The sequence below is a fragment of the Marmota monax genome, unplaced genomic scaffold (genome assembly GCF_021218885.2).
Source record: "Marmota monax isolate L192 unplaced genomic scaffold, Marmota_monax_Labrador192_F-V1.1 WCK01_AAM20220418_F8-fsc00122, whole genome shotgun sequence".
In the NCBI taxonomy this organism is placed as follows: Eukaryota; Metazoa; Chordata; class Mammalia; order Rodentia; family Sciuridae; genus Marmota; species Marmota monax.
The window spans coordinates 1,617,766-1,644,031 of record NW_026695223.1 but is presented as its reverse complement, the minus strand read 5'-3'; the positions used below and the strand labels follow the sequence as shown (position 1 = coordinate 1,644,031).

Here is a 26,266-nt window from a genome sequence, read left to right as displayed (position 1 = left end):
TCTATATGTCTACGCCTTGCTATCATTATGTATCATTAGTAGTTATGCTACTGTCCGGCATGGTATGTCCACTTCACAGATATGAAGAACAACTCCATTGGTTGGGGTTTTCCTAGATACTCCCCCAAAGTAAAGGGTGGTGTTGAGGTTTTAGCCAAAACTTCTGCCTTGAAATCCCATATTAATTCATTCCAACAGATCCCCAGGGGATAGTTCCCACCATCCCTGTCTTGAGTTTACACCAGATGTCACCATCTTAAAAATTCTAGATCCCATTACAATGCTTTAGGAAAGGTGAGCTCTTTTCTCCTAATCAGCTATTTCTCAAGAGAAGAGATTGGCTCTTAAAAAGTGAGCACTTTCCCCTAGAGTTAGTTTCCTGAAGATGAATCGTTGAGTTTCAGACTTCATTGAGATAACAATAACTTCCAGACACCACTATTCTTCTATGGCAATGTTCAACTCAGTTGTTAAACTGTAGGAAATTACATCTTTTTGGGCAAGTGCAAGAAAGAAGGCTGTAAAAGGAGGAGGTGAGAAATAAGTAAATAAGCCTCATTCTCCCACTGTTTTTCCTCAATATGAAAAAACAAATGTCAGTTTGTTAAGCTCAAAATTTATGCTACTAGGCTCATTTGGCACCACAACACTACCCTTTGCTTTTGGGGAGTATCTTGGAAAAATCCCAACCAATGGAAAATTCCAACCTTTGCTGGGGAACAGGCAGGGTTAAACTCTACACAGGGAGAGCTTTTGCCTTCACCTGGTGCTTAGGACAAATGAACAATCAACTATGCAAATACCACAAGCAAGGGGAACTATTTATCTGCACATATACTGATTGCTCAAGTATTTACTAGGACAAGGAGGCACCACCAGGCTAATTGGGTATTGTTGAGGCACATTTGATGTCTGGGATAATTTTAATAATCCCATTTCCAAACCTCTTGCTCTTTTCTTTTAAATAACTTTTATTCCTTTTTATCTACCCAGAAAATCTAAGTTCTCAAGATACAGACTTAAGTAACATGAGGGGCAAAGGAGGAGGAAACGGAAGGGAGGATGCAGAGAAGAAACAGAAGCCTGGGCTGCACACGTCTGGTGCAGGCAGCTCATGGCAAACGTGGGCTGGTGCGCAGTTTTCCCTTAGAATATATAAGGGCTGAAATTCACAACTGACCCACTCCTTAAAATTCTAAATTGTTCTGAATCAATATCAGAAGCAGGCAGAGCACATTTCCTTGGACCGTCTCTCCAACGCTCATCCCAGTTCCCATCCCCCCTTCTTTCTACTCAATTCATAGTTCAGTTATGAGCATTCATTTAGTGGATCACTTTGGGACTCAAAAATTCACATGAGAAGGAAATTCTTGGTCTGCGTGGCTTTTTATCCTCTTCTCAATAAGTGAATGTAACTTGCTTAAGAGATCTTTTTGAAAATAACGTTGAAAGTAAGAGGTTTGCAGTGTAAAACTAGAAATGCTGAGGTTTGAGTTCGTGTAAGATAGCTCCTTTGTTTCCACAGCTCTGGTGTATGTGTGTGCGTGTGTGTGCATGTTATTGTGCTATTTGTGGAAGGTGGAGTTTGCTCCACTTCTGCCAAGTGACCGTGTTCCCTGGAGGACTCCAAGGTGCTTCTCACCCCTCTTCATCTACATGTGCTACAAGAGTACGGTGGATGGTCCCATTCCTTGGTCAGAAAGTTTCCTTAGCAGCTGAATGTTCTCAGTGGGAATTTCCAAATTCTCGTAGTAATCTAATTCACAATAGGCAAAACACTTCAGGTGTTTCTAGGTAATTGTTAAACATGAAGGCAAATCCATGGGGTGTTTTAGAAAGAAATTTATTAAAATTTAAAAGTTCAAAGCTGAAAAGTTGATTGACTTTTAAGAAAAGTCAAATGAAAAGGTGACAAAAACACAAATGAACAGTTTTTCTTGCCAAAGTGGTTAGTCACCGAAAGAAGGCTCTCAATCAGCCTTAGGAGAAAGTTGGAAGACATATATTTTGGTTCACTTTACAACTAATAATTTTAAATGCTATGTGAATGTTATGAAAATTGTAATCATAGAGATGCCCAGGGTACTCAACTGTGAAAACTCTTACAAGACTTGGAAACCAGCAAATCTAGATTGGCTTCTTATGTTATTCATGCCCCATGAAAAGCATAGGGGGAAAAAAAACCCCTCAGAATCAATAAGAACCTTCCTGTGTGACCATTATTTGGGCACAATTATGAAAATTTAGCATTAGGAAGAATGAAACATCCAATATTAGAGTGTAGAAAGTGATGGAGATGGTTGGTGAAATGACAAAATGACCAAAACATTAATTTTAATTCTGAAGTGAAATGAGCCTTATTCATTCTATGGATCCCAAGTGATGGGTTGAAAAATAAAATCTAATAAGAGACAGCATATCCAATGTCCCTGAAGTAGGGACAAATTCACCAAAAATGGTATCATTTCATAGATATTTTTGAATGAGAATAAAGTGGTCTCAATCTTTTATATATATGAAAGGTTTTATTTGGATCAGAGTGTAAAAACAGCTAAAGTCATCTGTTGCCACATTTGGAATAAGAAGTGCTCCGAGCTAATGACCATAGACATTTGATCCACTGGGTGGCCCTGGGCTGGGCCTTCCACTGAGACTTCTTTCAGGGGTGTGTTGGCGATGTGACCTGTATCTATATGATACCAGTTTGTCACAAGTGGCTTCAAGATCTAGAGGGTCTTTCTAATGTTATCTGGGGATTTTGATTCAAGTCAAATGTGGAGAAGAATTTCAGTTATGAGTGAACATAATGACACCTCTCTGCATCCTAGAATTTAGAGACTCTTGAGCACATAAGTTCAGAGCTGGTGCTGCCTGTGACACAGGTGTGCTAGTTTTACTTCTGTGCTCCAATCTGTGGTCGATTAATGAATACCGGAATAATGATAAGATGAGTGAAATGATCCGGGAAAGCAATAAAACTATCAAAGCCATTGGTTATTAGCAATGCTTCTAAAGAGAAGCAGTAAACATAGACTTGTATGAGACAATCTTTCATTATTCAAATGAGCCCTGTGAACTACAATGCCCTGGTTGTTTCTAGGAATTATCAGGAATTCTGAAGATGGTTGTAGCTGTTGATGTTACTAAGTGATGCTATCAGCAAAATTTGCTGTAGGAGTCTGCTAAAATACATGTCTTCAAAATTCTTTCACTTCCATAATTCCTGGAATCATGTGGAAAACTTGCATTTTGTCTGTAAATACGTGACTGGTTGCAGAAGATCATGTATTTCGGCAGCTACTGGGGAGAAGAGATAAAATTCTGCTTATAATAGTTGACATGCATCTTTCTGAAAGCCAACATTCCACAAATGGAAAGTGGAGCCCTTCCTTCATCAAGGGGTTCCATGTCTCTCTGTCTTAGGTTGACATCTCTGTTTTTCCTTTCTCTCGTTATTCCTAGAATGCAGTCCCAACAGTACCAGCAGCAGCGTCGAAAATTTGCAGCTGTCTTCTTGGCATTCATTTTCATTTTGGCCGCTGTGGACACTGCTGAGGCAGGGAAGAAGGAGAAACCAGGTAAGCAGCAGAGTTAGGACGGAATGCTTCATCAGTTAATAGCCATCAAACCCAGCTCCCTGCCTTTGTTCCCAACTCCCTTGCCTTTAATCCCTCCTCCCCCCTTTTTTTCTTTCTTTCTTCTAATTATTTAGAAGCAGCAGAGACATCTCCCTTATTTTTTCCCCACTGTAGGTTCTGGAATATGATCATATTAGGGGGTCCCTGTATAGAACATTGACTATTAATCAGGTGCTTCTGTAAAAGAAGAGATTCTCATAATGAAGCCTAAAGAATGTGAGGAGACACTGTGTTAGAAGTAACAGCTCTTAGTAATTTACTTATGTCATCTCTCTTCCCCAAATAATGTCACACAAGGATGTTTGTTTCAATCTTAAATTTACAAAGAAGAAAACTGAAGCCCATGTAGCACTTTCCCTGTGTCACTCCCAGAGTCAGAGCAGGCTGTGGAGTGGGGAGTCTGCCTATGTCTGTGTTATGTCTGCTGTGTCTGTTATTCCATCCACAAAGCAGAAAGGGGAGTCCACCTGCAGTGAAATAGATGATCTAATAACTGTTGGTTTTAATTGAATGTTTTCTCTTTCGGCCTAATTTTTTCTGAACATCTAATTTTTTAAAATACTTTTTAGTTATATTTGGGACACAATACCTGTATTTTATTTGTTTATTTTTTATGTGGTGCTGAGGATCGAACCCAGCGCCTCGCATATGCTAGGCGAGCGCTCTACAGCTGAGCCACAACCCCAGCCCTTGAACATCTGATTTTTTTTAATAGAAATATTTGCTTCTAGAAAGAGATGTCAGTAAATCACTTAGTCTCTAACACATATAGGGGTTAAACTAGTAGTAGTTCTAGCTCTTCTTTCAGTTTTCTTTCTCTCTTTGCTTGATTACTCATTGATTCGATCAGGTGACTGACATCTGTCACATTCCTCCTGTTTACTGGACAGAAGATAGAGGTAAACTGGTCTCTACAGTTAAGGCTCTCAGGATGAACCTAGTTATATCTAGGAGATAAACAGTTTTCTGAATGTTGATTATTTTTGGTTCTTTACGTCCAGAAAAAAAAGTGAAGAAGTCTGACTGTGGAGAATGGCAGTGGAGCGTGTGTGTGCCCACCAGCGGGGATTGCGGGCTGGGCACCCGGGAGGGCACCCGCACTGGAGCTGAGTGCAAGCAGACCATGAAGACCCAGAGATGTAAGATCCCCTGCAACTGGAAAAAGCAATTTGGAGGTAAGACTCTTTCTACTGTGCTACTGCTTTAGTCTATTCTGAGATAATTCTGGTGTATTTCCATCAAATGTCTTTTTGAGTTTGGGTGCTATTTCTTTCTAAAAAAGTTTATTTTATCAGCTGCAAGATGACCAAACATCTTGTCTAACCCTAGGATTTCTCAGCTTCTGCACCAGTGAGACACTCTGGACCAGGTGATCTCTTGTTGTTTTATGCAGGATATGTCCTGTGCTTACTGGTTTCCAGTGACACTTTCCCCCCAACAGATGAGTAAACAAAAAATATCTCCAGGTATTAATGGTCAAATTTGAACTAACTTCTTTTTGAAGTTTCCTCTTTCAAGTTCCTTAAATTTTCTTTCCCCATTTTATTAACTTCCTTTTCCTTGTGTCTCTCTGTTACACTTAAGCCCTCTCTCTTTGAATTCCTCTCCTCCCTTCACATAAGTTTATAGATTGACTTATTGATCAAACAGGGGCTGGTCATGGCCAATTTTTATAGATTTTTTTCCCTCTCACTGACTGCTCAGCCTCATGTGGATCTGATCTGTATATCTGAGGCAGATTCTCTCAACACTTTCAACTTCAACCCAGTATTGAATCCCAGGTGCTTTGTCTTTTGTGGCCATTGTGGGACCTAATACCCCCAATGTAATACCTGTGTGATGGAGAAATGCAATGTACACTGGTGCCGCAGTCTGGCTGGGCACAAAATCACTTACCTGCAAGCTTCAAAGGTTCCCCGTACGGGCCACCAAATGCCGCAGTCTGGCTGGGCACAAAATAACCTAGCCACCACAAAAACTTGTAGATTCCAACAGCAACTCTTTATTCCCGAACTCTCACTGCCACTCTACATGCACGTTCTGGGAAAATACACTCCCTCCACCGTTCTCTGCTTACTAATTACTCTCAGAACCCCGGAGAACTCAACCAGAACTCAAGGAGCATGCGCCTGAGGCAGCAGGATACGCCCTATTCCCAGCAGGATCCACCCTAAACCCGGAGCTACCCTAATCCAGCAGGATCCACCCTAAACCTGGAGCCACCCTAATCCAGCAGGATCCACCCTAAACCTGGAGCCACCCTAATCCCTGAGCAGGGTCACCTTTCAACCAAAAATGCCATTCCTACTTGGCTATGGCTCTCAGCACACTGGTCTATTGGCAAGTTGAAGAAGGCCAATGCATGTTTCTTTCTCTCTGTAACCTTTGGGGTACATTTTTTCCAAGTTCTGGGGACTGAACTCAGGGCCTCACACATGCTAGGTAAACACTGTACACTGAACTACATCCCAAGTCCTTGGGGTACATTTTTGAATGATGAGGAGCTCAGTAGAGGCACACTGGGCTCTGGTTCAGATACATTTTAGTTTTGCCTATAGAAACCTTAAAATTCCATCTATGAAAAGTTTAACTTCTTTAAGGATATATTTATCAAAACAGGAAAAATATGAAGAAAGTACTAGTAAAAAAGTGAGCAAAACACATTAGCAGACATTTTAGCAAAGATAATACATAGGTGGCCAATAAGCATCTGAAAAGATATTTGACTGTTTTTCTCAGGGAACTGGGGATTGAAACCACAATGAAATATCACTGTACACATGTCAGAGTGGCTACACAGAGCAGCTACACAGACAAACATAGTGGTAAAAATACTAAATGCTCGTGAGGGTGCAGAGAAACTAGATCACTCTTAGTGCTAGAGGAAATACAAAATTATACAACTGCACTTGAAAGGATTGTGATGCTTTTCTCTTAAAAAACTAAACATGGATTTACCATGCAATTTATCAGTTTCTTGGTCATTATCCCAGAAAAATGAAAACTTCTCTTTCTACTAAAATATGAAAGTGTATAGTACTTTTATTTGTAATAGCTAAAAAAGTAGAGGAAAAAAATAAACAGATATCTTTCAACTGGTGAATGATTGACCTAAATGTGGTATAACCATACCATGGAAGGCTAGTCAGCAATAATAAATGCAGTCTATTGACACATAGAACTTTGGTGGATTTCCAAGAAATTATGCTAAGTAAAAACAAGACGATTTGAAAAGGTCAGAGACTGTATAATTTAACTTACATAGCATTCCTAAGATGACAGAATTAAAGAGTTGGAGAAAAGATTGGTGGCCAGGCATTTAGAAGTTAGAAGACTATGTCTATAGATGATGATGCACAGGACCTCTGCATTAGGAGCTGCTCATGGCATTGGTAGTGATGTGCATTGACATGACATACAGATTTAAATAGACACACAGAACTTATTCTGTGGCAGGTTTTGTGGTGGTGCTACCAGGCTAGAGTTATGCAAAATACCATGTTGGAACAAACTGGGCGAAGAACATATGGAATTTCTTTGTATTACTTCTAACGACATCTGATAATCTATAATTATCCCAATACAAAAAATTAAAAACAGAAGTCTACCGTCATTACCATGGCACCAAAACAGAATCTCTCAAGGGTTTGTGTCTTATTTGACTCTGCTTTAGCTGAGTGCAAGTACCAGTTCCAGGCCTGGGGAGAATGTGACCTGAATACGGCCTTGAAGACTAGAACTGGCAGTCTGAAGCGCGCCCTGCACAATGCTGACTGCCAGAAGACGGTCACCATCTCCAAGCCCTGTGGCAAGCTGACCAAGCCCAAACCTCAAGGTAGGTCCCTGTCCTTCTTCCACAACTTGAGTATTTTAATGGACTCAGGCACAATCTCCAAATGTGGGATCCTGAATTTTCTAGAAGGAAATCTTAGGGAGCCACTTAAGAAAGTGATTGAAAAAGTCCCAAATATCGAGCAGTGCGGGCAGCCAGAGAATTCAAGTTGATGTCTTCTGCATACCTGACAGGGAGGCAGAGAGGGGAGAGTAAAAGGTGTCAGTTGTCAGTTAAGCTGTCAGATGTGTATTCAAGATAGGTGGACATACATTCCAAACTCTAAAACAGCAGAACTAGGTCCTGATGAGACAAACTTAGGGGGTTCACAAGGCAGATTTTAAATCAGACCTCTCTGACATTATCTGCAATGGGGTTTTCACAAAATCCAATATGGCCAGTGTCCTTACAAGAAGAGGGACTAGGACACATACACACACACAGGGGTACCATGTGAAGACACAGGGAGAGGACAGCCATCTACCAGCCAAGGAGAGAATCTTCAGAAGAAATCAGACCAGTCAGACACTTGGATCTCAGATTTCCAGCCTCCAGAACTCTGAGAAAGCAAATCTCTATTGTTTAAGCCAATAATTCTATGGTACTTTAATTACAGAAGCCTCAGCTAACCAATGCACTAAGTCTCAGTGAGCTCTAAATTAAAATATCCTCTTGGATTCTACTCCTATTTGAGCCCTAAAATAATCTTCCCCAAATTCATAATACCAGAAAAATTAAACAGAGAAACTCAGAATAATGACCATATGATGAATAAAAACAGGAAAGAGTAAATCCCCAAGAAGCTGAGGAGGAATGGCTAGTTGGTACTGAATTCTTTATGCATGCCCAGCTCTTTGGCCTCTGATGGAGTTGTCCACGAAATTGTTTACCTTCAACTTCAGGATGGCCAGGTATGAGGTTGGACTTGTGAATGATCACTCCAGGACTCAGGCTGCCCTTTCCAGATTATGGAAATCTCCACTTGCATTAGTGTGTCTTTAGAAAGCACAAACTGGGGCTAAGGTTAGTGCTGTGGGTAGCTGTGCCAACTTTCTAAGTATTATGGAAAACCACATGGATCAAATTAAAACCAGTCACTGCATCTATGAAGTGTAAAACTTCTCCAAATCAATGAATTCAGAGGTATAGTCTTCAAATTAGTTTCTTTTAAACCAGCTGTTACACATATTCAGCATATATATAAAATGGAAAGAAAAATAAATGAAGGCCTCTGCGCTCCAGCACTGTGATTCTCAACCTAAGCTGCACGTTAGAATTCTTTGCAGAAGCTTATAGACATCCCAGTGCATGAGCATAAACTAGAGCACCTAAGTCAACATCAGTTGTTTAAAAAAGTTAAATGATCCTTACACAGGTTCACTATGTAGTCAAAATTGAGAGCTGCTATTTTCTAATAAAAAAAACCCCACAAAAACACAACACCAACAACAAATCAAGCGGGAATATATGCATGCGCATTGTTTTTGGAACAGAGGGAAGGAGAAACCACAGCTTAATAAAAGGGGAGAAAAAAGTGAGAATGTGATTAGGTAGGGGATGGTGGGGCTTGGTGAATGTGGAAGATGCTGATAAGTTTAGAACACACAGACCATGACTAAGAAAGACCCCTAAGGGTTTAAGTAAATATGTTCAAGTCTTTTAATTGAACTGGTGGATAGCTCAACTTTTTACCTTTCCCACCTAGTATATTTGATGAAGGTTAAAAGTTTGTTTCAGACTTTCAGCTTAAATAATGGTGGAAAAAAATCTTCCAGGTGGGTAGACATTCTGTAATGTTCATAAATAGTAATGAGCTAAATTATGTAATTAATTGAAAATGGATTAGCCTAAGTGAGTGCCATGTTTCAACTACTAGTTATGCATTTTCTAGGTCATTAAAATGTAATTTTCCCTCTGTGCATAATGTGCTTTTGTTAAAGCCAACCAATCTTTTCCCTCTCAACAGAGGAGGGTTTTTATGAATGCCATTTTTGGCACTAGACACTCTGCACAAAGAATAATCTTATTGTAGGAGTTGAGCCAGGAAGATGTGGCAGATAGCAAATTTTCTTAATGGGAAAAACACACAAATTCCATGATGTATTTTTCATGGTTTAAATACAACATAACACCGGGAGCTGTGGCTCCAGTCAGTAATCGCATTGGCGCCAGAGACTGAGAGTCCCAAATTCAAAGCCAGCCTCGGCAGTTTAGCAGGGACCTAAAAAAGTTAGAACTTGTCTTTATATAAAATATAAAAAAGGGCAGGGATGTTGTTCAGGAGTTCAGCCCTCCTGCGTTCAATCCCTAGTACCAAATATTAATTAATTAATACTATGTAACAAGTGGCATACATGAGTTTATATGATTCTGTACTGTTTTACTCAAATAACCTAGGTTGTGGATTATTTGAAACCATAACCTTAAGATAGCTCATTTTCTTCTGATCAGTGAAATTAGCAATCATTAAAATGGAATCTGTAATGGCACCCTTATTCTGTTTCTACCCCTGTGTATTGCTCAAAGTATTTTGCATATATTATTTCATATAATGCCATATATCCTTACAGGTAAATATTGTTATAATAGAAACTGAGCAACAGTGGTTAATTTATTTACTTACATCTCTAATAAATGACAGAGCCAAGATTTGGCCAGCTCTAAACTTGTGTTCTCTTTTGCACCTTGCTGATATCTTATCTAAATCCCATATGAGTATGGGATTTATTTTCCTTTGAAGTAGAAGGTTAGCTTTGTAAAGCCCAAGACAAGTGTGTCAAATGGAAGAAGATGTTATCTGCAATATTATTTTTAAGACAATTCTGGAAGACTTCCATCAGAATATGTTTCAGGAGAATAGGAACCTGGCCTTTTTGTTTTCTATTGTATCCCTTATGCCTAGAACAAGGTAGCACATAGTAGGTAGTGAACATATATTTATGCAATAAATGAGTGCTAAGCAAAAAGGTTTTGCACCTGAAATCCATCAAATCCTAGTGGAAACTGCAGTGGTAGTCCTTTACCTAAGCTTTTCCCAAAGTGGTCCAAATAGAAATGACTTTCTTCATTCAGGAAAGAATAAATCAATAATGCTTTCTCTTATTTTAAATCGATGCAGGAAGAGGAGAAAGACAAGTAGAAATATACTAATTTTAAGTGGGCACTGTGATAGGAGCTATTCATCACTTAATTTAAACTTCAAAACAACTCTACGCAGTCAATTTTATTTATCCTGCCTTATATGAGAAAGCATAGGCTCAGGGAGGTTCAGCAACTTGCCTGAGGTTTCACAGCTTTTAAGTCCTTGAAGCAGGATTTAAAACCATAGTTCACTGACATCAAACTCCGTCTGCTTTTTCAGTTGCACCATGCTTTCTCTTGTTACCTAAAACTCATGAAACTCTGGTAATATTAAATAATTTTCCCATCTAAAATCATTAAATAGTAGTTTCTGGGGAACCTCCCTATCTGTGCTAATGCTCAGTGTCAAATGACAGAAAATCAATTATTCAGCCATGTCTGTCCTGTTGTCTAGTGGAATCAGTTTCAATGTTCATTCTTGCTGAGATCTTTTATATTTTTTGTCTTTTTTCAAACAGGGACTATTGGACTTTTTATAGCAGACTTTCAAAAATAACTGCATAGGATATCATGGTCTTCAAGAAAAAAATAAGCTTAATTATTTCATGTAATTTAAATTAATGGATGCATAAACAAAAACATGCTTTTCCTCTATCATTATCCTTCTCATCAAACCCATGATCAGGCTCAGTTTTGTTTGTGTTGTTTTCATTTTGTGTTGTTTTCGAGAACCCCTCAAATTTACCTCTTTTACTTTCTCACCTGTTCTGTTTTGGGAAATGGTACTGGATTAATATAAATCTGTTTGATTTCTAGTGTGAAAACACATGCTTAAATTTTAGAATGGAACATAAAGATGTGGATAAGGTTGTGACTTATTCAACAGTGAATTGAAGAAGACTGAACAATAACCTTGATTTTGACAACTACTAATAAGGCTAAAAGACTATAAGACTTGACTGAGAAAGAAGGGGAGGTTTAATATCTAAAGTCGATATTTAAACACTTGGTTAAAATATACCACTTAGTTTAAAAACTGCTTTACAATTCACCCTAGTGCAGGCCAACATCAGCGTCACTCAAGGTGTAGAAGGTACCCTTCCTAGTGCTCTGAAAATTTGTGTTGATTCTATAGTCTAGCTTGAGCCCACAATTTCAATGCTTATCAATGTCACATTGGAGCCTCTACCTTACACCAAAGAGAACATTCAATCATACAATTTTATTTTCCTCTGCAGACATAACATTGTAAAGATGCCTATTTGGAAGGCAGCTTACCTGGGAATTGAAAGTCAAACTGAGGATGGATCATTACTCAACTGAGAAATTGAAACCGGAATGTGCTTAACTATTAGAAGAATTTAACATTGATATATTAGTGAATGATTGTGTTGGAGACTTCAGCTTTTATTTTCTTAGAAAAAGAGCTAAAAAGTTTTAATTAAGTTTTATTTAATTACTGAAAAAATCCTATAAATGTCAGAGTTTGGGGCATAGCAAGATCTACTCTAGCTAGTTTAGGAGAAAGGTGTTTATTCAAGGGTCTTATATAGTTCAAAGACTCTCTGGGAGGGCTGAAGGATCTGACTTGAGTCTTGCAAAGCCAGCAATAATGAAGCCAAAGGCAATAGATTCAGAAGAAATACCTAATCACACCATGTGACTGATCTAGCTGAAACCCTTTTACTGAAATTACCCACTGGCTGGCATGTATGATGTGAAGAATTGAACCCTGGAAACTCCACTATAGCTGTCTCCTAAACCAGACACTTACACATCTTTTCTTTCCAGAATCGTCAGTTTGGCCACTGTTGTGAGTTACTAACTTTTGTCTCCATCCATTAACCTATCTACCTGGTAGAAACTAGGTCGCTCCCCTGTTGCAGGGGAGTCTGGGAAATGTGTGCTTGGCTTTCCAGACTATACCTCTAAACACAAGAGGGGATGCTGAAAGGGTCTTGAATTGGTATTTTGTGAGCTCCTCTGCCAGAGCGAGCAGGAATGTTGGAACGTGTTGGAGTCGATCATTAAAATCATCCTGCTTCTTTTCTTGGACTAGATGAGGCCCTGATGCCTGGAGAAAAGGTGGACGGAAGTGGTCTTATTTGGGACAATTGAGTGTCCCATTGTATAAAGAGTTAGGTTTTTCCTCTTTGGAACCATCTGAATTTTTTTCTTTTTCCTGTGGGGCTAATTGATCTGTGAAATAGTGAAGAAAACTGGAAATAAAAGTCAGTTGTGCTGACAGCTCTGTGAAGAGTCTCAGAGTAGAGGACTCTTCAGAGGATAAGTAACTCTTTTCCCAGCCTTGGCTGTTTCTCAGGGATCCCCTTAGACGGTTGGCTCCCTATGGAATTAGAGGATTGCCAAGACAGGCAGGGCTTCCAGGAGACACCCATCTGTCTTGGAATCATGGCCCTATAGCCAGTCCCATCTGTGTGTGGTATGGCCCCAAGGAGCAGGCATCAGTGTCTGGAGTGCAGAGTCAAGCTGGGGCTGGGGCTGGGGCTGGGGTTGGGGCTTGTGTGGGAGGAGCCAATGAACTTAGAATTTCCTGGGGGGCACAGAAGATATTGCCTTATGATCATCTTGGAACATTCCAGGGTCTTGGATTATTGTTCACATGGCAGTTGTTGGTCATTGCTTTTAAAATAAGATGGACAAATAAAAGATATCGTGAAACTCCTTTTGGTCTTGACAAAGTTAGCATGGCATTCATGGCAGCCTCTGAACTTGGCCTCTGAACCTGCCAACAGAAAGGACATTCTCAAATGGTTCCTGGGACAGGCAGAGGCAGGAGTCCCTGGATAGATGTTGGGTTGTAGGTGGTTGGGGAATGAGTGTTAATTCCTCCTGCCTTCTTTAACAATCCACACTGTGCTGCAACCAGACACTTGACCAACTTCCCTGCTCATGATAACCCCAACTCCTTTTATTTCTTCCCAGCTATTTCTAAAAGTTCTGCCACTATGCCACTCTCTTTTGGACAAGTGCCCAGCCTTCTCTTAGGTTTGACAATTCATCTTTGAAGATCAAAAGAACAGTCGCCATTTAAGTCAAGGCTCCTCTGTGTGCAGGACTCAGTGTTTGGCAGCTGATTATTAAATGGGAAAAGGGGTCAGTAAAGGGATAGTCCCAGTGTTCTAGATCCTTTGTCTATTAAATAGATGCTTTTATTAGTTCCTTTAAAGATAAAAGAAGTTCTCCATCATTTCTATTTTCTGGGCTCTGACACCCCTCAGGAAGGAGCATAGCAACACTGTTTAGATGGGCTTTGCTAGGCTGAGACTTTGAGAGAGGTAGAGGGGCAGAATCCCACCATGGGCTAGCCCAGGACCTGCCCCTCCCCCACCATAACCACTGACAGGGGTGAAAAATGGGGCAGGCATACTGCCTACTGCCCTTGAATTTGACCTGGAGTGGTAGCATGGGGTACCTTGTGGGAGTTCTACAGTTCGTTATCAGAGGAAGAACTCTTTCTCAGTTTGGTCTCAAGATTTTTAAATTTCGTATTCTGCTTGTGGAAATATCTTTTAACACCTATATTTTCCTTCCTATGATATTGCACTTGAGGTGAGAAGATCTAATTCTGTTCCTTTCTTATTAGAATGATAAGCTTTGTCTTTTGTAAATTAGTGTTAATAATGAATACCTCATAGCGTTGTTGTTAAGATAAAATTTAAGAACTATAGTTAAAAATTCTTGGTCAATGTGCAGTGGTTTTGAGACTGTTTCCTTTTTTTCCAAATCACTTTCTTGAGGTAGGTGTTTCAGCAATTTTTCAGGCAAGAGAAGAATTATGCTGATTTTAATAGTATCTATAGTTAATAATTATTTAGTGTCATAGTTTAGTACATTGTTGACATGCAAAGTCATTGAATGTTCACAAAACTCTAAAATAGTATTATCATCTTCAGTTTTACATACGAGGAAACAGAGGATGTAGTGAAGTTAAATGCCTAGGGCAAGGTTATAGAGCTCACAAGCAAGGCAGTCTAATGCAATATCCCCTGCTTTATGAAAAGTTCCTTCCCTGTATCTATTTGATATTGGTATCCAAGTTTCTCATGTAAACATAATGAGACATCCTGCTCATGAGTCATCCTAATTGGTCTCTTGCATGACCCATGGGCCAGACATTGCTGGTACACTCTGCACCAGTCAAGAATACTCCCAGTCCTCAGAAGATGGCGGAATGCATTGTGATGTCTTATGCATCTATTTCTTTGCACCTGTGACTCTTTTCCTCCTATCATGCGTTCTATAAAATCTAGCTTGCCCATTCAGTGGCAAGGAGATGGGTCACTGGGGGCATGAGTGGATGATAGGTGCATTATTCATTCCTTGAGTGGGTGTTGTACACTAGAGTTAGCACCATTGAAAAAATAATGACTTTAATGGGATTATAAGTGGAGCAGCAGAAGCAGAGAGATACATTCCAGTGTTTTCACACCAAATAACAAATGCTATGAAAAGGAAGACTAGTCATTTGGCACCATTTCTAATTTATTCACTTATTTATAAAATCTAATACAAGCCCTACAATGGGGTGAAGAGTATATTAAGTGCTCGTGATACTTAACAAGTGAGTCCCCCCTTTTATTGCCATGTTCTACTGGAGGTGGACAGAGAGTGAAAACATAAAGAAATAATAATTGAAGTGATAACTCCATATTGGAATAGGTGACCTTAAAAACCAAATTGACTGAAAAGGAATAGTGTAGAGAAAGTAACCAGGGAAAGTCTTTTTCAGAAGGTAAGTTTTGAACTTGGTCATGACAGAGAAGAGGCTAACCAAGTTAGTGCTATGAATGAAACAAGGTGAAGTTCAAAGTCCTTCAGGCCAAGAATTTTGCTTAAGGACTAGAAAAGATATCAGAGTAGAATCTTGCCAGACTTCTTTTCTTAAATATCAAGCCACTGACTTCTCTGAGAGAGGTTCCTCTGAGGAGGCACTCACTATGCTGTGCTGAGTGCACATCTACCTTGCCTTACACAGAAACTCCTATGAGTCACATCTTATTCACCTTCATAACTTACTGCATCTCAGAGGACCAGGTTCATGGGAGGAACTCAGTTAAGTGTACTGATTTGCAGGAATGAAAAAATGATGTATCTGGCTAAATTGTCTGGTCTGGCTCACTAGGACACCTCATACATTCACTGGCTTCAAATATATGCAGAGAAATTGCGGTTAACACACAAGGAGCTTACCTGAAAGAGTAGTTATCTCATGTTTCACAGCCATCTTTAGTAAATAATTTTTGGTCCTAATTGCCAGGGCAGATGTGAGAACTAGGAGCTATAAATATAGGTAGGGTTTGCTTCATACTGTGTGTCTACTTTCATCTCCCTGGGTAAATTCTACGCTCAGAGACTCATTAGTTGTGCACACAGAAAACAGCCATACAATAATTAATGTTAAGGAAGGCAGTATAATAGAACAATGCTCACACGAATTACTTACTGGGTTGAGGACCTGATTTTTTCTCCCCCTGAAACTTTTGCATTTTTCCTTTCTGACTTCTGAATGGAGAATTTCTTCTGGTGTTTCAAGTTGTAGCAAATGTCATTTACTGAGCATCATTAAAGCAGTTTCTATTCACTGATCATCTGTGATACAACAGAATCATGCTAAGCCGTTAGCATGCTTTGTCTGCATTATACCTCATGGCATCCCCAAACAATTGTATTCACATTTTACAATCTAGGACACTAAGATTGCAACTTATCCAAGGTCACCCCACCACTGAATGGTCAGTCTTGAACATGAAGATAGGACAGTGGATTTCTAGTTCTTTTCAGTTATACCACTGCTTCCCAAAGTGAGTGATTCCTGGGTGTCTTTGATATTCTGAATGATGATGATGATGATGATGATGATGATATTTTGTTTTGATAATATAAAATAAAATAATAAAAATTTTGTTTGACTCCTATTAAATAATTCCTGACCTGAGCATGCCTTTGTATAATGATTGAAGCAAAGCCAAAAGGAGATGGGTCATTATAGGTTGCTATTGTGCTGTATTTTTCGAACAGGGCTCAATTATAGGGGCCACATTTCTTGAAAGTTAGAAATATTGGTGTAAGACACCTTGTTCCACTGAGCATCCTCCTAGTCTAGACCCTAGACGGCACTGTCTTCTCTCTGCTGCGAAATTCACAGAGACTGTGCTTTGCCAGGATCTTAGGCACTGCCATACTAGAAAGCAGTGCCATCGGTGAGGATACATCACATGCTCACAGTGACTCGACTCAGCTTTGCACTGATGCAGAGCTTCCAGGAGCCCACAGGGAAGTCAAAGTAGACTGGCTGGTGCTTAGCGTACAAAGGCAGGGAAAAGAAAAGAAAAAAAAAAGACATTATTTGTAGAAAAGCTCATCAGAAATTCAGAGCACAAGATGCAGGTAAAAATTTCTCTGGTGTCCTGCTGCTCAGGCACATAGGAGGTAGGGCCCAGAGATATTTAATTCGGATAAACAAATTCATAGCACTCTCTCGCAAGGCTATTGAAAATAATTTTCATTCTACAAAAAAAAAAATAAATAAAAAAAACATTATTTCAGATCCTCACTCAGATGCACAAGAATAATAAAATTCAACTTTGAAGACTGCTGTCTACAAAGTGTAAAGAAGGGCAGACAAAGCTCTTTAGGATACTTGCTGCTTCTATAGATAGAGCATGAACACCTTCCCTGTTTGGAGTTGGGAGGACAGGCATGGAGATGGGTGAAAGAATTAATGCAATGTGCATTTGTGAAACCATCATTGAGTATAAAATCCTATATTACATACTATTACAGTCTTTAATTATTTAAAATTTAAAAAGAAATTTTAATTCTGCTGGACAAATGAAAAATAATACACATGCATCTTGTCCCTCTACAGTGAATGAGGATACTCTAAAGCACATACAGACATCTAATTTGTGGCTGCATGTGTTTGCCAGGGCTGCTATAACAAAACACCACACTGTGTGTGGTCTGAATAGCATAGATGTGTTTCTTTAGAATTCTGGAACCTGGAAGTATGAGATCAAGATGTCACAGGTTGGTGCTTTCTGAGCTGCCCTTCGGCTTGGCAGTGGCCATATTCTTGTGTCTTCATTAACGTGTGTGTCTGTTCAAAGCACCTCGTCTTCCGAGGACACCGTATTGGGTTTGGGCTTACCCTAATTACCTTGATAGAGCCTCTGTCTCCAAATACGTTCACACTGTGAGGTATAGGGGTTAGGGCTTGGAGTGTATTGAGGGATACCAATTGATTCTATTTCTGTGATTTTTTTTTTAGTCAATGCAATCTTTTTTATTAGAGCATTTGAATTATACACAGTAGTTGGGTTTGTTTGGACAAAATTGCATGCGTGGAATTTGATTTACTCCATTTCAACTCCTTGCCCTGCCTTCCCTCTTCTGCTTCCTCTGCCTATTCCCCTTCTTCTTATCTACTGACTATGTCTATAATTTTTTGAACCAAAAAGAAAAATCCGTTTGGAAGCAAATATGGAACAATTTATGGGGCTGTACGTACTAGAATTTCACATGTGATGGAGTTCAAAATTTCCCCCTTTTCATAAATCATAATTTGATTTTCTAGTAACACTGGTCATATTATGTTAAGGTAGGCATCAGACATGATAATGGGAAATAACGATGTACTAAGTAGGAACTACTTACTATTGCTTATAATAATATGCTTCATTTCTGACAGAGGCTAGGTATAATCTGCAATACTTTATGAAAGGGCAAGTTTTTTACCTATGTCCTCATTATTGCAGATATAAGCTCTTAAATATTTAAATGTCATATAAGAGATAATTTTCCTTCCTGTTTTGGGATAGGAGAAGTCAGTGAATCTATTTGGATGAGGAGATCACTGTCAACAAATAAAATGTCTTGAAAGTGACCCACAAATTAAGGAAGGAACAGAGGTTTTTGCTGGATAAAAGAAAAGCAAACATCAGTTTCTCATCTGGGAGTGTGGAGGGGGAGAGAATAGGTGTAGCTCACGTATAAGAATGTGATGCAAATGTGTTAATTAAAAGTAGTTTACCTTGGTGATTTTCTGCCTGGTGCACACAGTGTAAAGATTTTTCTGCAGGACATCTGAGCATTGGCAGATTTGCCCACTTCTGACTCAACAGTACAAACTGCCTCCTAAAGAATTGGAGAAGCCAGTAGATACCTGTTTGGCTTCATCTAATGACAGGCCAATAGAGAGATGGGAGGGGAAAGAGGCTAAACACTTTGTGCCAAGGAGTTTGGATTCCACAACATTGACTTGACTTTATATTACTTACTATATTTACTCATGTGTTACTATTATTATTATTACTTATTATTTATTACTATTTTTGTTTATTAATCTTATTTGCTTACATTCATTTACTGATGTTGCAGACTTGCTTTGTAAGAAAACAAACAAGTTCAAGGACTCTTACTACTTTTGCTCTATTTGGTTGATGAAATAATTTCCTTATTTCCTCCACTAAACCTTCAGTTGCATCTACATTACTCACTAATGCTCTCATGGAGGATCTTTCGATTTTGAGGATTGCAGTTAAGAGCTGAGCCATTTCCCAAAGTGAGCAGGAGTAAAATAGAAGCTCCTGAAGGGCTGTGGAGATTGAGTTCATGTCTGCACACGGGTGAATGCTCTATTTTTATTTCTTTATACTTGATAGAAGGCATATGTGTGGAAGTGCAGATGGTTGAGAAGGAGGGGGAGGTGATGTGATGAGATGGAGAGAAGATGAAACAGGAGGACAGTGAGGGCAGGAAAGTGTCAGAATGTGGGTAGCACTGAAGGGCAGTCCTGTGTGTATGCAGGTAGCACTGAAGGGCAGTCCTGCATATGCATGTATGCAGTTCTGTGGGCAGCATGTATTCCGTGCACGCTCCTAGGAGTTCATGCATGGAGTTCATGAGACAGGAAATGAGGCAAGTGGTACTACAACACAAGAAGTCAAAGAAGAAGCAAAATTACTACACATTTTATTCAACAGAAGCTTATCTGTGAATAATATATTAAATGGATTTTTTAAGGAGGATACTTTGATTTTCAAATAGATAGAAATTTCTTTCTGCATTGTGCTACTTAATATGTGCTACTCTGATTTAAATGGAAATGTTTGGAAATTTAATGAATGGTGCCGTGTTAAGAAGCCCAATCTATTAGAGCCTGGACTTTGGATGGACCTTCAAGTTATACATTCACAATTCAACAAGTCTTATTATCAGTTCTGAGGTACAGCTGAGGTGGTGCAAGGAATTAGGTTTCTCTAAGCAGCTGATCTTAAGAGTGAGTGAGTTATTTTAGTAGGTTCAAGAAGGAATAGAAGGATCTTGGTGATATCCAGGATTTAGGGTGTATTTACATTGTGATTGTACTGTCTGATAGTGGTGTGTTCTTTTTCTTTCAATGAGTTCTTGTGACTTATTGAACAAGTCTCCTGAAACAAACTCATAATGGTCTTTATGACAGTCCATGGCCACTGGCCCTTGACCTCTGAATCTGAAGTGTGCATTTCTGAGTGTGTCTACCATCCACAAAGTATGAATTTTTAAGGAACAAGTCTCTCATTTCTAGTCTAATCAATATTCCTTCCCTTGGCTTTAATGACCAAAGCCTCTCAAGTCAGCAGCAAACAGAGGCTGACTGAGTTACAATGTGGGCTCCTCTCAATTACTTTATCTCCTGACTTCCCTCTTAGTTTTCTGTGCATACAGCAGGCCATCTGAAATGAAGTAATCAAAGCAAAGCCTTTGACTAACATTAGCCAGTTCCAGAATTCTCAGCTCTTTGCTTCTTGGAAAAGCATCTTCAGTCAAAGTCTTCAAGAAACCTTTAAATTGATGTTATTCTCTCGAGGCCCTCTTCCAACCCCATTTCTTCCAGAGTTCCCATATATAGAAAGTGGGAGTAGATGTTTACTTGTGCCAACTGCAAGGCAATTGTATTCCTAAAGGACCTCTGAATAGATGGAAAAGAGATGCTGCGTGTTGTTTGATTTTTTTGCCTTTTGAGAACAAGATTGCTATGATACGCTCTCACATAAATTGCTAAGAATTTAGATTGGCACTTCCTTCCTGGAAAGAAAGTTGTCAGTTCTTACCTAGAACTTTAAAAATGTCCTACTCTTTGATCCAGTAAGTGTTCTTCTAATAACCTATACTAAGGCAAAATTTAAATATGTTATGCTTTGTGAATAAAACTACCATTGAATTATTATTTATAATAACAAAATGTGGAATGATTCCAATGACCTATAAAAGAAGAAAGGTTATAAGGGGAGAGGATGACACAAAGGGATTCTACTTGGTCATGTTTCAAAGTACATGTGATGGAAAATAGATGCAATTGAATATTTAGCATAAAAATATTCCTGATTAGCTGTTACTGTATTCCCAATTAAATCATAGGAAGAAAACATAAATACAGCCCATAATTAAACATATTGAGAAATAATGGATAATTTTTGTTAATAAATGTATATGTATTTCTTTATTTTAATATAATATTGGATTGCCTTTCAAACCAGAAAAGTAATTAATATTTTTTAAAATATGAAATAACTCATAGGGGACAAATTCTATCTTTTTCTTCAGGTTATCACTGATAGGCATATTTTTTTTCTCTAGGAATTCATTCTTCTTGTTGATATTCTAGGTTTTTACATTATGTATATCTGGAATGTAATGGTAAATGAGAAGCAAGAAAAATGGGCCTCAAAGCTATAAAAGTAGCAACCACCTCTGCCCATAATTTTAATATGAACTTATGTGCAATTCTGAAAGATTGATATAGGGATATCTTAAAATTATTACTTATATCAGCTCCATGAGGACAGAATTTTGTTCTGCTCATTACTATATCCCAGCATCTAGAATTTAGCCTGATATATAGTAGAAAGGAAGTACATATTTGCTCAATGAATAAATGGAAAACTTTTGGACAGCAGTGGTCAATTGAGATCTCAAAGGTCATAATCCTACATAATACTCCCAATGGCCCTCTGAGAAAGATATAGATTTTTATAATCTCCAGGTTATAGGAAGCAGATGCAGAATGATTGATTTCCTGCAAATTACAGAGCTGGTTGAGTGGCAGATATCGATTAGAACTAATTCTCTAGGTTAGGACTTGGTTCTCAGTATGATCCTAGCAACATTTCCTGGTTTCCCCATTGCCTCATGGAACCCAAAGGTCATTCATTGTGCTCTTTATTACTTCATTGTTTATTAAGGTTTTTTTTTTTTTTCGTATTTAGAATTAAAAATACATGGACTCAGAATTTATTGTGAAATGGTGCATATTAATTCTTCCTCTTTCTCCCCACTTCCTTTCTTCTTTCCTGTCAGTAGTTGTTATATATTAAAATAATTTCTTTAGTGAAATTTTGAGTTTTGTAGAAAATATGGTAAAAATGGAATTTCAGTTCCTGTGATCCGTAGAATAAAGTCTGAATCTTTGAGGCTTTTTCCTTTGGAAAGTCTCAGGACTTTTCGAACACTTTCAAACATATCTTCAGACAAAACTTGCTTCTATTTGAGTAGCACAAGATTTGGCACACCTGCCTTCCTCTCTCAGGTCCATATCCCAGTTTTTATGCACCCTAGCTTTCATCAATGCAAAACTGGCTAACGAAAGGACCAAGGCTTGCCAACACAGGAAGTCAAACAGCACCAAGGGCCTTACTGTGAGTTTCCAGCGCAGTGATGTCCTCGTGGGCAGTATCCAAGGAGCAGAACAAGTCACTTCTCAGCAGGTGCCTTTCACAGTCACGTTTTGACAATGGCTTATTTCCAGCTTGCTTTTGTGTGTGCCTCACAGCCTCATTCCAGGTGGGGAAGAGTGTCAGCCTGGGGTATTATTTAAGGTGTGACCTGCAACTTGGCTCTTGTTCAGTGTGAACTAAGGTGCCCTACTGTTCCACATCAGGTCCTTCTGCTCTGAATACCTTGCAGGGTGGCCACTATCACTACAAGACCACATTACTGAGTACTTGAGTTTATCTAGTTACAGCCCTGCTCCAGGCCAATTCATGACTCTGATGGTCACAGCAAACATTTCTCACTATAAACTGGAAGAACTACTAAAATGGGATATTGGTTTTATCAATCCAGGCTTCTACGTTAAAGACAAGAAAATGTGTTAAGAAATTTGGATAAATTTCATGTCTGTCTATAATTCCTTTCCTCATAAAATATTTATGTTTAAAGATGTACTAAACTATAGCAAGATTTCAGTTGAATTTACACTCCTGGCTTTCCTTAAGAGATACCGTTTTTCCACATAGTGATTAGTTGACTCTGTTTGTTCCCCATTCAAGTGTTCCTTTATCCAGTCTGTGTGCAACAAGTATTTCATGAACACAAATGTACTGGCTACTGAGGATACAGGTAGAAAAGACAGAATGGGCTTCTACCCTTGTTGGAAGTAGAAGTGCATATTAGTGAATTAGAAATAAAACTAATAGCTCCATTCTAATTTTGGAAAAAGTACTGAGAAGTACAAGATAAGCATCTGTGCATGGAGTTCTGGAAGGTTTTCCTGAAGAAGTGAAACTGAACTAAGATCATAGGGATGAGTAGATGTTGGCTATGTAAAGCTGAGATGGTGAGAGGAAAAATATGCAGCAGAGGCAATGTGTGTAGAGGCTGAGCTAGAAAGACACAAGGCAGCACCATGAAGAAGTGAGGCTTGCTCTTGTCAAATGACACACTTATGCATCTCACTGAAGGTTTCCTCATCAGCTGTTATGCATAAATCACCTTGCCCTGGGCTGACATACAACAGTGAGTAGAGATTCCGCTCCCTCACTACTAATACTTTAGTGGCAATGGCAACCCCAAAGGTATATGCTCCAGTAAGGGAAGGAGAGCTTCTAACGCAAACCACGAAGTCAGCAAACTAGAACTAATGTTAAAACTGGCGCTTGAAGGGTGGGAGGAAGTGATAGGATGGAGCAGTAATGGAAGTATGAGCTTGACAAAGAGGACTAGGTTTCAGGTCAAAGACTAGACAGAAAAAAACGGTAAGACCCATTGGGGAATAAAAATAAGTACAAATATGAAGACAGAAGTAAAGGGAGGTGATTTGATTGTTTCTGTGTTTTATCCCTTACATAAAAGAGTCAGATCAGGTCTTTGCTAGATCATAGGTTTCATGATACTATTTTAAATTCTGTACATATGCCAGGTCAAAATTGAGAATTTGTTAATAAGTTCTTGAGGCCACAGAGATAAGCAATGATAAGCTCCTTTAGTCTGCCAGTTAAATAAAAGTCAGAAAAAAAAAGGTGGCTTTGATTGGAGGCGATATTACTGACCTGATTTTCTTTATTTGGAAAAATTCAAACACTTATTAGTTATGTGAAAAATCAAAATGATCTCATTATAAATGCAAATTCTTCCATCTTTCCATTGGGTTTTACTAAAGACTTCGTGTTAGAATGATGTGCCAATTGTGTCAGAAGAATAAATTGATTGGCATTGTGCAGATTAGTTGGGCAAGCGGTTGATTGCCTGGCACTGGGAAAGTTGTTAATTAGTGAAGAAAAATGAAATGTCAGGCCCAGGTAACAGAGAGGCACTTCTCTTGCCTTTGCCAAGTTGAATTTGGAAAGTGTTTATTGAGATGGACAACCTACATTAGCTAGATCAGTAGTGCACAATATTCAAAATAATTTCAAGTTTTATAAAATAAATGTACACAAAACAGCCGATTCGTATATCATCCATTCAGACTTAAATATAAAATATAAAATAGGGTCATGTTAGCTAAACTATGAAAATACTACATCAAGTAACCATTCTACTACAAATCTCCAAGGGTTGCTCAGTAAGGCACATGAAGAAATTGAGACAAGGAAAACTGGAGTTGGGATCCCAGTTGATATTCTAGATTGTTCCCTGAAGATACGATCTTAATGTGCAGCTGTTGCTTAAAATGTCAATCAGTGACTAGAAATTATTAAATGTTTAAACACTAAATATTTGTCCAGAAATTAAACAGAATACCTTCTTTGACATTACGTGTATCTTTGAACTTGGAAATTCTGGTTATTTCACATTTCATAGGCTGATGAAATGAGACATTTATAAAATCAAGCAAATAAAGATAGAGAATGAAAGATTAAATCTCTTCAGTATAGAAATGGGGAAAGCTGAGGATAGGCATGAACCGAATGAATATATTTATGGCCAATAATTAAGCCAGCTTTTAGAAACTGCTGACTCAATTGCATATTGGACACTCTTGAAGCCCAGTAAAGGAAGCTTTGGAAAATTACATTGAATAGAATTACTGCTTTGCCTAGTGTGCAGTGGACTTTGGAAGCTACTTGAAAAGGTGATGAGGAGAATAAATAGGAATGGAAATTTTTCCAGCTCTACTTAGTATGACCTGGGAAGTGTACAGTGTTTCTGATGGGCATGATTCCTTAATCAACAATGCTCTAATTCCTGATGGCCATTCTTCTGTTGCCTACCACGTTCAGTGACATGCTCAGTATGAATGTCTTGGTGATGATGAAGAATTTTAATTATACAGAGAAATGGTCCCCTGTTCTTATTCTATTGTGAACTAATGATAACTATTCACCTTTATTGAGCTATTTGTGCTATATTCTGTTCTCAGTGGATTTAGGCAACTCATTTAATTTGGATATTAATCTTGTGGTTGTTTTCCTATGCTGTGGTACTATTCGTATGCCCACTCAAAAGTGAGTGATCTGAGACACAAAAACATTAAATTACTTTCCCCAAGTCTCACAGTAGCCTGGTGATTTAACCAGAATTTAAACTCTGGCAATCTGACTTCAGACCCTGTACTTAGCTGGTATGATTCTGCCATCAGTGTGAACCAAATGGGTGAAGCAGCTCAGAGACAACTAGTAGTATCTTCTGGGATTCTAGCTCAGGGATTCTGACCATTCTCGTCTTTGCAGCCAAAGTAAATGTGTTCTCCCCTCTACTGTATCCTCTTATTAGCAAAAGAGAGAAGGAAGAAGTTTGAGTGGAAAAGGATGGAGCCTTTGGATTTAATTTTTTTTAATTTGCTCTTTTAAATTATACATGTCAGTAGAGTATATTTCGACAAATTTATACAAACATGGAGTATATCTTATTCTACTTAGGATCTCGGTCTTGTGGTTGTATATGATGTGGATTTAAATTTTCATGATTTTGCTTGCCTGGTTTAACTCAGGTTGGCCTCTTCCATTAGCTTCACCAAGACTAGGAGCTCCTTCAGGGAAGTACAAGGCAGACTATGTGTGGTTCATGATTGTTCTCTTCTATGTAAATCAGTTGCTGACTATGTAAGCAGAGGCCATATTCAGAGTGGAGGCATTTTAGAATCACTATGCTTTGGAGAAAAAAAAATGCTAAGGCTCATAAACAGTTCCTAGTCAAAGGAATGAGAGTGCTGAGAGCTTTCTCAGCTAAGCTAAGCTCCTGAAGGTTTCCACTAAGTGGGGGACTGGTTAATTTCCTGAGATAGACGCCTGCATGTTGTGTTTGCTCTCTAAGCAGGACCCCCAAACAATGTTTTCCATACCACATGGAGGCAACCAACAAGATAACAGGCATTTATAGTTACACCAGGGTAGGCTGTGTTCCTCCTGGCTACTCTCGTGCACACACACACACACACACACACACACTTCTGTCAATTTACCAAGAGAACTGCCAAAAGTAAGCACCTTGT

General features: G+C 38.8%; 1 protein-coding gene across 3 annotated transcripts in view; it reads left to right on the top strand.

The window, feature by feature from the left end:
• Ptn (pleiotrophin) overlaps window positions 1–26,266 on the top strand; it is a 98,014-nt gene that overhangs the window by 70,855 nt on the left and 893 nt on the right. For all 3 annotated transcript variants that reach the window (XM_046434135.2, XM_058575732.1, XM_046434136.2), the window contains 3 exons: window positions 3,463–3,578; window positions 4,640–4,813; window positions 7,312–7,473. In XM_046434135.2, the coding sequence (XP_046290091.1) occupies window positions 3,464–3,578; window positions 4,640–4,813; window positions 7,312–7,473 (451 nt within the window). In that variant the 5' untranslated portion in view covers window position 3,463. Of the gene's footprint in view, window positions 1–3,462; window positions 3,579–4,639; window positions 4,814–7,311; window positions 7,474–26,266 lie in introns of those variants that run through there.